General features: G+C 50.2%; 1 protein-coding gene across 1 annotated transcript; it reads left to right on the forward strand.

Moving 5' to 3' along the window:
• Positions 1 to 1,240: 1,240 nt before the first annotated feature.
• Positions 1,241 to 9,592, forward strand: LOC132479702 (cytochrome P450 4A25-like). Its single transcript, XM_060083195.1, is given in 9 exon segments — positions 1,241 to 1,435; positions 4,295 to 4,436; positions 5,076 to 5,120; positions 5,600 to 5,727; positions 6,710 to 6,834; positions 7,800 to 7,932; positions 8,243 to 8,408; positions 9,309 to 9,373; positions 9,515 to 9,592. Coding segments are annotated over 9 exon segments (1,077 nt in total).
• The last annotated feature ends 3,912 nt before the right edge of the window (positions 9,593 to 13,504 follow it).

The raw sequence follows: 13,504 nt of genomic DNA on the forward strand, positions 1-13,504 counted from the left end.
TTACCATTTTCTTAATTGTTTTGCATTTGTTTTTTGCTTTTGCTGAGTGGTGCCTACTGCTGAGCCCTCTCTTTCTAGGCAGGTACAGTTATGATGGAGCATGCACTTGCTCCAAGAAAGACATTAGTCATTGTTAACAGAAGCACTGACACCAAATCTAAGTGCCTCTCCATGATGACCAAGTGGCAATCATCTTTCTCTTACACTGTCACTGCTGATTAAGATTTCCTTTCATGAAAATTTAATTTGTCCTCTTTTCTTCAGCATTTTTTTAATTTCTGAAAAAACACTGTATTCAGGAAAGACTTCATATACAGCAAAAGAAGCTGCACTTATAATATAGCTAACAATATAAAGATTACAAGATTCTCAGCTACCTATTTTATCTAATCCAACAGAAAAATACAAATTAATTCAATGACTAATAAACAACAGAGTGAAAACAATGACTCTGAAAGGAATCTTGCTTTAAGGGTCTATAAGCCTCAAAAGCTGACTAAAGCAAGACATCTGAATAAAGATTTCTTTAAATATTAAGTACATAATTCCAAACCTTTTTAAAAATATATCATATTTCAGTAGTAGCCATCTTTCACTACATTTCAAATTTGTATTCTCTCATTTCTTAAGAAGGAAGACAGAGGTATTCACACAGACAAAACCCCTGCAAACTTAAAAAAATATTTAAGCATCCATACACTCTGTGTGCATTAACCTGCTGGTTAGTTGAAAAAAAGGGTGGGATGGAATTTTCAGTTGCATTGGACAAATGAAAATGATTCGTGTGGTCATGCAGGGTAGTCCACGGCTGGATGATACGACAGACTTAAATTCTGGTCTGTACAATATCACAGTGATAAACAAGATATCACAGAGATACGTTATTCAAGGGAGTTTGAAAAAACATTTACTATCCTGTTTTATTTCAATTTGTTTAAAGTGTTTAAAAATGTAAGCATGTTTTAGTTTGCAGGATCCTGGTACAACACAAACTCCCACTTCTATTTATAAATATTATCTTCTCTTTATATTACTTACATTTTGTAACAAAAAAGAGATTGGTTTAAATTTAAAAAACAAAACAAAACATAAAAACCCAACCCTGGAGGCCCAGGTCTGAGCTCTGCCCTCACTGCCACCCTCCCCCAGGTGGGTGAGGTGATCCTCCCTGACCAGGGTGGGTGCTCAGGGGAGGTCAGCCACCTTCAGGGACAGTTAGCAATCCAGGAGCCGCTGCACCATGAGTGTTGCTGCACTGAGCACCTCCAGAGCCCTGGGCAGTGTCTCTGGGCTCCTGCAGGTGGCCTCCCTGATCAGCCTGGTTCTGCTTCTGCTCAAGGCAGCACAGCACTACCTTCGCAGAGATTGGCTGCTCAAAGCCCTCCAGAAGTTCCTGTCTCCTCCTTCCCACTAGCTCTATGGGCACATGCAGGAGGTAGGATGGAGTGGGATGGGGGAGTGGGAGGGCAGGGAGGGCCGGGTCTCTCAGACCATGGTCCTGGTCAGCACGTCCATGGGACAAAGCCTTGTTGTGGGACGAGCACGTGGCCTCACAAAAGGACCCAGCTTACCTCTCAGGTCTTGGCTCTTCATCCCAGTCCAGGGAGCTCCCTCCCTCCAAGGACCCTGTGCTGGTGTCCTCGGGTCTGTCAGACGCCCTTCCTTAGGTAGATCTGCAGGCCTATAGATCTGCACTTTGAGGACAATGGCTCTTCCTTCCTGAGTCTCCCCCGTCTCAGGCTGAGCAGCTTCAACTGTTCTCATAGAACAGGCTTCTAGATGCTTCCCTGCCCCATCCCTCAATCCCATCCTCTCTGCCTGGCCCTGAGCTTACCTGGGAGCACAGACATCAGTCTGATGGATGCTGCCCTGTGGGCTCATTGTCCGTGGAGATGACAGACAGGAATCTAGGAAGATGTCAGGTCACAGGAGAAGAGACCCACCTCCTGGGTAGGGTGTTACATCAGCTGTAGGGACAAACTGGCTCGGTTTGTTAAGACTGAGGAATTTTCCAGCCTCCTGATTTCAGTGCTTAAACCCTGACAAGCTGCTGGCACACATGAGAGAGGTTCCCAGGATGGTGCCAGGTAAGGAGAACTGACATTTGAGTTGCACCATCCACAGGGTGAGGTCACCCGCCTGGTGTCCTCCCGCACTGGACTATGAGCTCTTGGAACCGAGTGTGAAATCCCCCTCACCCCCAGCACCCTGCACAGAGCCTGCACAGAGGGATGCCAGTCCAATGTGTGGAGGGACAGGAAGGAGGGAAGGAGCGGCTTGCAGGCTGGGGAGGGGCAGCGCCTACCCACCCAGCACTGGCAGCACTAGCCTGGGCGGCGGGGGCTCAGAGCCAAGTCAGGGGCCACATGGAGAGGGGCTCATCAGGGGCTTGTGGACTGAACAAATGTTGGGAGAAAATCAGGGGCTGCAGAGAGCTGAGGCCTCCCTTTCTCTGCAGCGTGATTATTGTAGAGTGGAGCCAGAGACGGGAACCGGAAACAGCCCAAGCCCCACGTGGGCTGGCCCAGTACCTCTCTCCCCTCTCCTTCCTAATCTCCTGCACCCCAGGTTACTCAGCGTCCTCCCCGCCTGCCTGGGCATTCTGGCCTCTGGGACTCTGCTCCCATGTGCCCTCTACCTGGAATGAAATTGTCCCTCATATGTCTGTCTACCAAGGCCCAACCCCAAGCCACCTCCTCCAAGATGTCTTTCTGGGTCTCCCAGGAGCGCAGGGGACAACCCTTTTTCCCTTGGCTGTCCTTCTCATAAGGCAGTGCTAACCGGATTCAGCTACTTTTGTCTGCAGGGTCATAGCTGTGAGCTCCTTCTGGGAGAGCCCGCCTCTGGTTCATCTTTGTAACCCGAGAGCATCTTGGTAAATGATGACTTGATGAATGAGCAAGTGCATGACGAAGAGCTTTCTAACGTTCAGGTCTGAGTTAGGGTCCCTGCCCCAAAGCTTCCCCAGAGGCTTGGTCTTCCGCCCATCACAGATTCATGAGCCCCTATGGTTGTCATGGCCTCAATCTCGCTCTCTCCTCCTGGAGGCTCCAAACAGACAAGCGTCTACAGCCGCATCCTACTTCAGTGCCTTAAACCAGTGCCTGGCACATAGTAAATGCTCAGTAAATATGTGCTCAGTGAAGGAACCCACCCTCCAGTAGGCAAGTTGTCTCAGAGCTGGCGAGTCCTGATGGTAGAAGGATGCAGGCAGAGATTAGATACCAAAGTGGCAGAGGGTTGCTTTGAGTTACACAGAAGCCATTGAATTAAAGACGAGGTGACTGCATGGAACATGCCTAGGACGAAATGTTGACGAGAAATCCAGCGGTGATAAAACGAAGCTGAATCTCCAAGGTTAAGGAGAGGCAGTTGCTCTGTGGCAAAGAGGAGGGGCACAGCAGGTAGAGGAAAGAACCTGGGCAGAGGCCTAGAAATGTGAGCAGGTGGGGCCAGTGCAAGGAGCACTGGCGGCAGCATCTTTGGAGGCAGAGCAATGGGTCCTGTGGACTCGCCAGCCCAGCAGGAGGCAAGAATAGAGAGGGTAAAGCCAGAAAGCAAGGGCCTTTGTGGTCCACACTGAGGAGTTTCAAGAGGTTCCTCTAGGCGGTGGAAAGTGCACACAAGTTTCTGGACACAGGTAAATGAAAATGGGATAAATTAATTCACATATCAAAACCTTAGTTCAATACCATTTTCATGATACATCCAGAATCTGTGTACTCTCTCAATATGTAAAATAATATGATACAAACACAATTTAGTATTTAATTTTTTTCACTTAGCCATATACATCCCAAACACTCTTTCAAATTAACATTTATATGTATGCTGAGATACTATTGAAAATATAAAACAAGTAAGACGATGAAATTAATGTATACATTTAATTTTAAACATATAATCTATCTTATTCTCTAAATAAACAAAATTATACAACAAAACTGCTTACCAAGTGATACAAATTATCATAAATTGCTCATGCAACTGTTGTACGAATCACTTCCCAAAGTTTTCTACGCCTGGGAGTGAATCCCTGCTGTAAGTTTCTGTAGGCAGTTCGTACAGGTGGCCCAGGGCTCTACCCGACAAGGGGACAGAATGTGGTCTTAGGACGAAGGTGGACAGCCAGCAAGGTCTGGGGCAGAGCCCAGGTCAGAAGAAATAGTTCCAAACTCCTAGTTCTGCGGATTGATCAAGAATGATCTCCCTGTACCCATCCTGCCCTTCACCCCCACTCCAGCACTGGAACTCACAGAAGGGTTTTATTGATTTATCTTTCCCTTGGGGACAGTTCCAAGAGGAGACCGAGCTGCGACCCCTACTGAAGAGGGTAGAGAAATACCCAAGTGCCTGTGTTCGCTGGCTGTGGGGGACGAAAGCCCTGGTGTTGATCTATGACCCTGACTACATGAAGGTGGTCCTGGGAAGATCAGGTGAGAGGGAAACCCACATCCCAGCAGGAGAAAATCTTCCCTCCTGAGTACATGCCCCTGGATCTGTGAAATTCCAGAAGAAACTGGCACTTCAGCCATCAATACCTGACTCTCTACCAGCTATCCTTGCAACCCACAAGCCAGACTAAGGCCAACATTATTCATTTATAGTAAATGCTTAAACACCTGGGTGGGGCTGACTTCTCTTTTCTGTCTTACTTTCTTTCTTGTTTTAACCCAATTGAGATGATCCCAGGTCTGGAGGACAATTCCCTGTCCACACTGATTTAGGTTTGGCACCTCTCACTGTTGCCTCTCCTGGGTCATGAAACGGCCAAACCACCACAAACTGTAGGAAAACCACAGGCTTCTTTCTTACCCTGTGGCACTGAGCAGAGCCTATCTTTCTTGCCGATTCACCATCTTAGTCCTGTGGGTGTTCTGCTGCTGGGACACTGAGTCTGCCTTCCTGGGCCCACAGTGACCATCAGGACAGAGAGAGTCAGGGATGGGAGGCAAGAGGGAGGTGGCTTGAGACAGACTGCCAGCTGACAAGCATCAGGAATGGAAGGTACCACAGCTGCTCTGGGGGCTGCCTGTCTTGTTTGGTGCCCTCCACTTTCCTTCCTTACCTTTCAGACCCAAAGTCTCATGATGCCTACAGATTGCTGATTCCCTGGATTGGTAAGTACATTTAAATACAACTGCAGTCCACCCACCAGTTAGGTTTACCAAGAGCTACCACTTTGGTTAATGGAGAACAACGGGTACCAGGCACCCTGTCACCACCTCATCTCTCAGTCAAGCCTCATTTCTCTCCTTCCAGTGAAACTCTCACCCTTTGTAATGGTGCTGAGAGCCCTCCTGAAGCTCAGCCTCTTCTTATCACTCCTCAGTCCTCTGCGGTATTCTCAGCCTGACTATTAATTGATTCCTTCTCTCACCTGCCCCCCTACTCTTTTTCAACCTCTGTCTCACAGCTGTCATAATCACATCCTATGGACCAGCCATTCTGGAAATTCACATTCCTGAAATGTACCAGCCTATCCTACCTTTGCCCATGATGTGCCCCCTCCTGACAGCCTTGGTTCCTCCCAAGTTGTGCCCAGTTGTCCCTCTGGTCCAGTCTCCCCAACCCACACACACACCCATCTGTGGCCCAGGGAATGGTTTGCTTTTGTTGGAGGAGCAGCCGTGGTTCCGGCACCGGCGGATGCTGACCCCAGCCTTCCACTATGACATCCTGAAGCCCTACGTGGGTCTCATCACTGACTCTGTCCGAGTGATGCTGGTGAGTCCATCCCTTGTCACCTGGACCCACTCACATCCAGCACTGCTGAAAAAGTCCACTCTCAGACCCTTGTGTCCCTCAGACGTCCATCAGACACAGCCTCCAGGATGATGCATTCAGAACGTACTCTGAGGCAGAGCTCACCAAACCTGGAAGGGACACAGGGGTCCCCAGGCAGCACCTTGGATCCACAATTTCCTCTGAAGAAAGGGAAAGCAGGGACATAGTGTATTCAGGGTCCACTCCCCTCTCATCTCCACATCTTCAACACAGAAGATTAGAGCAAGGGTCATTCCCCTGGACAGCGGTGCAAGCTGCCCCCGGATGCCCTGGACAATGGCATCTTCAGTGGCAGAGTGGACATCCCAGGATGTCACTCAGGTAGGCTCTGGCCTGGGGCCCAGGACTTCTGCATGGAATTGAGCCACTCACAGGAGGAAATGAGGCCAGGTCTACATGCACAGAGCTGGGTCCTGACAAACATCACCTCTGATGTAGACTGGGCACCACCTGATCTCAGCTAACACTGGATTAATGAAAGGAATTGAAGTATATCATGCCCCCTACTAGGAGCTCCAATAGAGCCGCTTATGCTTTTACTTTACTTGAAATATTTGCTTACTAGTGTTGAACATGGTCTGTCCAGTTCTGATCTCAGAACCCCTAAGTTTCCCCCTCTGTCCCATAAAAAAGTATGGTTTCTGGTCGGCCACAAGGTGGTCATCATCATACTCTATTCTTAAAACTCGAAACTAATTCAGAATATTATGAGAGAACATGATTAATTATATAATGAAAGATTCTGAGAAAATAGGCATCACATTACACATGTGTGATACAGCCTTAAATTGCTAAAACACATCTGCTTAGAAAGAGAGGAAATCTCATCCAAAGATTTAGAGAGACAGACAGAGAGCCTGGCCTTGTCAGCACAGGCCTTCTGGCAGAGCAGAGCAGGGTCAATGTCCCCCTCCCACCACAGGACAAGTGGGAGGAGCTCGTCAGCCTGGACTCACATCTGGAGATCCTTGGACACGTCTCCTTGATGACCCTGGACATCATCATGAAGTGTGCCTTCAGCCACCAGGGCAGCATCCAGACAGACAGGTCAGTGACAACCCTTCAACTGCAGGGTCCTTGTTCTCACCAGCTGGGGAGGACATACGTGAGAGGCAGTTAGGGCAGCTTGGATGCTTATGAGCTCGAGAAGCAATATTCTGCAGAGAGACATGGACCATGGTCAAATCCGCGATCTTGGCAAAAGGAGAAGCCTGGCCACTCAGGCCACTTGTAAAGGACTAAGTGTCTCCAGGGCTGTGAGTCAGAAATGACAAAGCCTCAGTGCTGCCTGTCCCCACTGACTGAGGAATCCCCACCCGGAGCCCCAGTCCATCTCCAGGTCAGAGGCTCCCTCCACTCCAGTCTCCTCTGCATCCTCACCTATCTGGAACTCCCAGTCCTCATCCTGGCCATCAGGGAATCTCAATCATCTGAATTCTTCCCAAGTGAGGAATCTCTTCCACCAGAACGACATCAACTACAGGCTGAACCCCGAAGGCCGCTGGGGCCACCGGGCCTGGCAGCTCACCCATCAACACACAGGTTCTTCTAATCCTTCTGGGCGGCTCCCGCTCACCCACCCCCATCATGCACATGTAAAAGGGCCTGGCTTTGACCCCTCAGGCAGAGCCCAGACTCCTGCTTCCTCTTCAGGGGCTGGCTCACACCCACACTGGGTACTTCCCTGGTGCAGGGGTTGGGAACTGAGATGTCAGGGTGTCAGGTGAGGTGCAGGGAGATAACGTGTGCCACAGCTTTGGTGATGGTTGAATGAGACCCCCTCCCAGCAGCATTCAGACAGAGCCTCCATGGGCTGTGCTATTGAGGGGATTCCCGACCTGGATCACTCGATGCTGGAGCTCTCTGCCCTGACATGTGCGCCCCTTCCCACCCTCGTCCTCATCCACCTCGTACCCAGATTGGGCCTGAGGGGCAGATAGGGGTACGGTGGGTGCTTCATCTGGTTCCCCAGAAGCCCTCATCTCTGCCTGGGAACCACTGTTCTGGGACAGATGGAGTGATCAGGCGGTGGAAAGCTCACCTACAGAAGGAGGGAGAGCTGGAGAAGGTGAGGAGCAAGAGGCACTTGGATTTCCTGGACATCCTCCTCATTGCCAGAGTGAGTGTGGGCAGGAGAGGCCTGAGGCTTTGCCCAAAAGCACAGAGGAAGGGCAAACCCTGCACTCTCCCTGCCTCTGCAGATGGAAAATGGGAGCAGCTTGTCTGACAGGTAGCTCCGTGCCGAAGTGGATACGTTCATGTTCGAGGGTCACGACACCACAGCCAGTGGCATCTCCTGGACCCTCTATGCTCTGGCTTCCCACCCTGAGCATCAGCAGAGGTGCCGGGAAGAAATCCAGAGCCTCCTGGGGGATGGCGCCTCCATCACCTGGTGAGCGCACAACAGGTGGGAGAACCTTGCACCTCAGCAAGTGGAGAACTCCTGGTTGTCCAGCCCTGCCCACCCTCAAATGGGTTTCCTTTCAGAGACCACCTGGATCAGATGCCCTACATCACCATGTGCATCAAGGAGGCACTGTGTCTCTATCCTCCAGTGCCATTCATTTTCAGAGATCTGAGCAAGCCCGTCACCCTCCCTGATGGACGCTCCTTACCTGTAGGTATGGACTTCACCACACCCACTAAACTAAACACTTTGCAAAACCACATAGAAGATCAGAAATCCACATGGGCTTGCCCACTTCCAGGATGACATGACTATTTTCTCCACCTCAAGATAATTAATATTTACTCTGTGGTTTGAACGACTTTTGAAAAATGCTTGGCACAGAAATTGAACCAACAAAAGCTCAATAAGCAAATGTTAGTTCCTGAATGTGGTATTATAATGGAGGGCTAAAATTCTAATTCCTTGAGACATGAAGGCTTAAGAGAGAAGCAGACAGAAGCCGGTGGAGATGTGGTTCTTTCCATGTGGGGTCTATGTAAACGAGGGAGCTCAAGGAATGCACTGTCATGGGTCAGATGGTCCAGTCTCTGAGGAGCCCTCAGGTGGATGGCTGAGAGCAGCTGATGCTCAGGTCTGAGAACCCTGCCATGGTTTGAGGCCACCCACTGGCTCACGTCCCAGTGGGTCTGAATCCAAGCCCAGCCACCTCCTAGCTGTGGGATCACAGACACATCCCTCAACCTCTCGGAGGCTCAGGTGCCTCAACTGCACGTGGGGATAGGAGTGCCTTCCTTGAGTGCTTCTGTGAGGATTAAATGAGTTAATGAACAACCCCAAGGGTTCATGACGGCACCTGATAAATGTGAGTTTTCACGTGAGGTGATCCTAAATGTAAGCCTCCAATTCTTTTCCTTCTCAGTCCTGGGCCATTTTTACCTACTCCTAATCTGTGCTCATGTGCTTTGTCACCTCCAGCCCACCTGTCTTGCAAGAGCACCATTTCATTCAGAGTGATGGAGGGTAGCTCTCATGGTGGCTCCCAGGCCTTTTACACATTGCCCCTGTTGCCATGGGTACCATCAGTCTTCTCTCTCTCCTCCCTGCCCCACAGGAATCCCACTCTCCCTCTTCTTTTATGGGCTTCACCACAACCTGAAGGTGTGGCCGAAACCAGAGGTATGATGGCCATGGGAGAGGGGATGGGATGTTCTCTCCAGACCAGCACTTCCCCTGCTCCCCCTCAGGATTCTTGTCCCCTGGTGGATTGGTGCAAGGAGTTTGACCCCACCAGTCCTGGTCCCGGTGCTCTCTCTGCAGGTGTTTGACCCATCCAGGTTAGCACCAGGTTCTTCTCAACACAGGGCTTTCCTGCCCTTCTCAGGAGGATCCAGGTGAGGCCTTCTGTATCTGGGGCATCTGGGTGTCACTGGGTGCTACCTGATGTGTGTGACTGTCTACATTCATATGTGGTGTATGCAGTTATGTCCCTGTATGTTGGCGTGTTGAGAAGGCGGCGTGTGTCCCCATGTACAAAAAGGCCTTCAGGGCAGGCCGCGGAGATTTTGATCTCCTGACTTCTGCAAAGACCAGCCACATTTCCATGGCCGTGGCCTCTCCAAAGCATTCCAGGGTTTTCCTCATTTTAGGTGTATGACTTTTCAGCATTAGAATTTTCCATGAAACTTAAACTTCAGATGTTTGCTTTTCCCAATTATCAGTCACCTTAGAAGGTGGTTTTCTCTCTTGGCACATTTCTAGTCCAGCTCACTGCATTTTTTACTTAATTCACCAATCCACCTCTCACTGTATTATCAGTCATGTTTGCATGGGTTTGGATTTCCAGCTGCCTTCCTTGTCCTGAGGTTTCAAGCCATGTATGTGATCACTTACAGTCCCTGTCGTTTGAAGAAAGTTACACAGCAGTGTGTATTCTCTATTTCTGCAGTTGAAGCCAACAAAGTTGTGACTGCTTATTAATATAAACAAGACACCTTTTCTAGTTGCCATAATTCTTTATATATAGCAGGGATTATATACCATAGTCCCAGAATCTACAGAGTCTAACATTGGCAAAAAGGCACAAAATTAAAGGCAATCAATTGCTTTTGAGAGAAAACTCACTATTTTGTAATTGACACATGCATTTGAGAAGTTTGTGGCATGTAAAATATAAAGGACACTTGAAATAGCTGTTAAGCTGAATGATACACTCCAAAATGACTGCTGTGAAAATCTTCAACAGTATAAGTCCCCTGCTGAAATAGTAACTTCCATAACTTAGTAATGACTTAGTAAAACAAGTTTTTCTGAATCTATAATTCTGTGAAATCTTCAGTTGGTGAATCAGCCTTCACAGAACAGGCTTGAAGCAAACATGCTTCCAGAATTGGCTCTAGGATTTGGTTTCTGCCAGGGTCCTTCTTGGTTGTAGACACTGGCTGCACATCATGTCGCTGCCACTAGAGGACAGCAGGTACCTGGAAACTCAATTCCTAGGTCAGAATAAACATTAAATTTTATTCCAATTTTCTTTCCAATTCAATTAACTTTGTTCAAATAGAAAGCTATTTATTAAGGCTGCCTCTGTGTGCCAAGTCATGTATTAGGAGAACACAGAAATGTAAGGCACTTTCCCTGCTTCCAAGAGTTCACAGTCAAGAAACAACTACCGCTATTCAAGACAGACATGCGACGTTTCCATAGTGTAGTGGTCAGTACGTTTGCCTTACAAGACAGACATCATGCATTCATTCACTCATTCATTCATTCACTGAGCAGATTGTGGAATATTCCATGTTTCTGGCACTGTCCTGGTCACTGGACGGTGATGTGTCCTTGAGTTAACACTAAAGCTGCTTGGGGATGTGGGAGAAAGAGGCGCAGGCGGCATAGGCGGGAGGCCAGGCGGTCACTAGACTGAGTCTTGAGCATGTGGCCGGCAGAGGCGGGGGGAGGGGACCTCAACAGGAGCGGAGTGAGGAAGAGGGGCTGGACAGGGACGAGGTGAGTGAGGAGCAGCCCAGAGAGCGCTGTGATGCCAGCTGAGGCCCCGCAACATGTCCTCCCTGTGATGGAGGGCGCAGCAGGCCCCGAGCCGCCGTGGCTGCAGTAGAGGGAGGGGAGGCAAGGAGACTGAAGAGGCCAGTGAGGAGCCCACGGGACGGGAGGAGGGGCCTTGCTGGAGTAGAATGGGAAGGCTCCAGGGGCGGGTTGACTGAGGGGCTGCGGGGAGACAGGAGGCCAGAGCATTGACTGGGAAGAAAGTGGTCCAGCCGGTCGAGGGACGCTAACCCGTGGCCCCTCCAAGAAGCCTGCCTGTTGCCATCCTGACTTCCTTACACAACCCTGTCCTGTCCTGTCTGGGGACTGGGGCCCCTACTTGTCTGCCATGGGTGGTGAGGGCCCGAGAGTGGCCCACACCCCCCTACAGTGCCCTGGCCTGGCCTGAAACCAGAAACTGCCTGTGGACGAGTGAACAAAGTACTAATTCATATTTACTGATTCACGTGACTTGACCCTGTGGCTTAGAGGGCCAACCCTCCCCAACAGGACTTGCTACTGCTGAGAGCAGAAGTAGGACTTAGGAGCTAGTCCTGGAGAGAGGTGGGCTTTGTAAAGGTCAGAGGGAGAGGGTGGACCGAGGCTTGGACGGCACGTTCAGTGTGACCCGTAAGGAAGGGATCGGGGCTGGGCTACGTGGAGGAGAGCCCTGAATGCCCTGTGCCCGGCAGGGGTTAGAAGGCTCTGCTCACTTCCTTTTCCCTCCCTGACCCAGGAACTGCATCGGGAAGCAGTTTGCCATGAATGAGATGAAGGTGGCCGTGGCCCTGACCTTGCTTCACTTTGAGCTGGCACCGGATCCCTCCAGGGTCCCTGTTCCCATTCCAAAAGTTGTGCTGAAGCCCAAGAATGGGATCCACTTGCAGCTCAGGAAGCTCCTGTAATGCTTGTTGGAGACAAGGAGCCTCCTCCTTCCCTCTGGCTCCAGAGCTCCCACAGACACGTGTCCTCAGAGAGAAAGGCAATTCTACCCATGGAGTGTTAGTCAAAAGAGGCCAGCGTCAGAAGGCCTCCACTCAAGCTCCTCCCTGATGAGCATCTTGGCAGGTTCCTTCCCTTAGTATTTAAGTGGGATAACAGCCTCCTCAGTCCTGCCTCACTGGCCTCCTGAGGATCCAGAGATCAGGGAAGTAGACACATCTTAGACTTGCGTGCCACCCGTGGGCCAGACATGGTTGGGACACTGGGCTCTGCTCCCTGATGATGCCTGTTGAAACCATTTCTTCACTTGTGCAGAGAAAGGTCTGTCCAGGGACAGGACAGAGGGGAAAGTGGGTGGCATGGGGGACACTCTGGCTGAGGCCTCGGCATCCCAGCCTCAGTTGAGCAAGGAGGTCTCAGTCTTGACAGGGCTTTGCAGGAGTGAACATGTAGCCCATGACCAAACTTCCAAGGCTGTGAGCTTCTTCCCAGAGGGGAAGCATCAATAGCAGGAAGGATGTGTCTCCAGATGGTCAATCCCCAGGGCAGCATAAAGGCATCCCCAAGTCCCAGGGCCAGAAGTCCCCTCTCTTGGCCCTCCCCACAACGTCCAGTGCCCTCCCTTCCACACCTGTCTACTTCCTGGATTGGAGTGCACTAATGCCCTTAGACTTGACCCCTAGAGGTGTATGTGCCCCCAGCCATCAGGCAGCTGCTGCAGGGACAACTAGGGTAGGAGTGCTAATTCCCCATGTGGCCCCAGCCACAGTCCGTCTCCAAAAGTCCTCCTTTGCACCTTCATACCTCACCCTGCCTCAAGGCCTGATTCAGGCACCATCTTTTCCCGGAAGCCACACTCTAATGCCACCCTGCTGCCTTCCCCAGCAAAACCCTGCATGCCCAGTGCACCAGATGACTCTGACACAGACACTGATGATGGCAGGAGTTCCGCACAGACCTGTCACAGGAGGGACAGAGGATACACCCATGGAACCATCGTCCATATTCCTTGACCTCAGCAGTGGTTACCAGGGAGTTTTCTTTAAAAATTCATTGTCTTGTGTATTTTTGGTTTAAGCAATTTTTCCTTATGTCTGTTATATTCCAAAAACGTACACACAAAGTTAAACAAAGACACAGATCACAGTGAAGGGGCAGGCCCTGAAAGCCATCCATCTATCAGGTGGAATGGGTGAGTGCCTGGTCATAACCACCAATCCCAAGGCACAGCTTCGGCTGCGAACGCTGTGTAAACTTTAGAAAGATGGACAATTACGGGAGATGAATGGAGAGTCTAGAAGCAAGTAGGTGTTCACTATATGTTTG

The sequence above is a fragment of the Mesoplodon densirostris genome, chromosome 2 (assembly GCF_025265405.1).
Source record: "Mesoplodon densirostris isolate mMesDen1 chromosome 2, mMesDen1 primary haplotype, whole genome shotgun sequence".
Taxonomy (NCBI): Eukaryota; Metazoa; Chordata; class Mammalia; order Artiodactyla; family Ziphiidae; genus Mesoplodon; species Mesoplodon densirostris.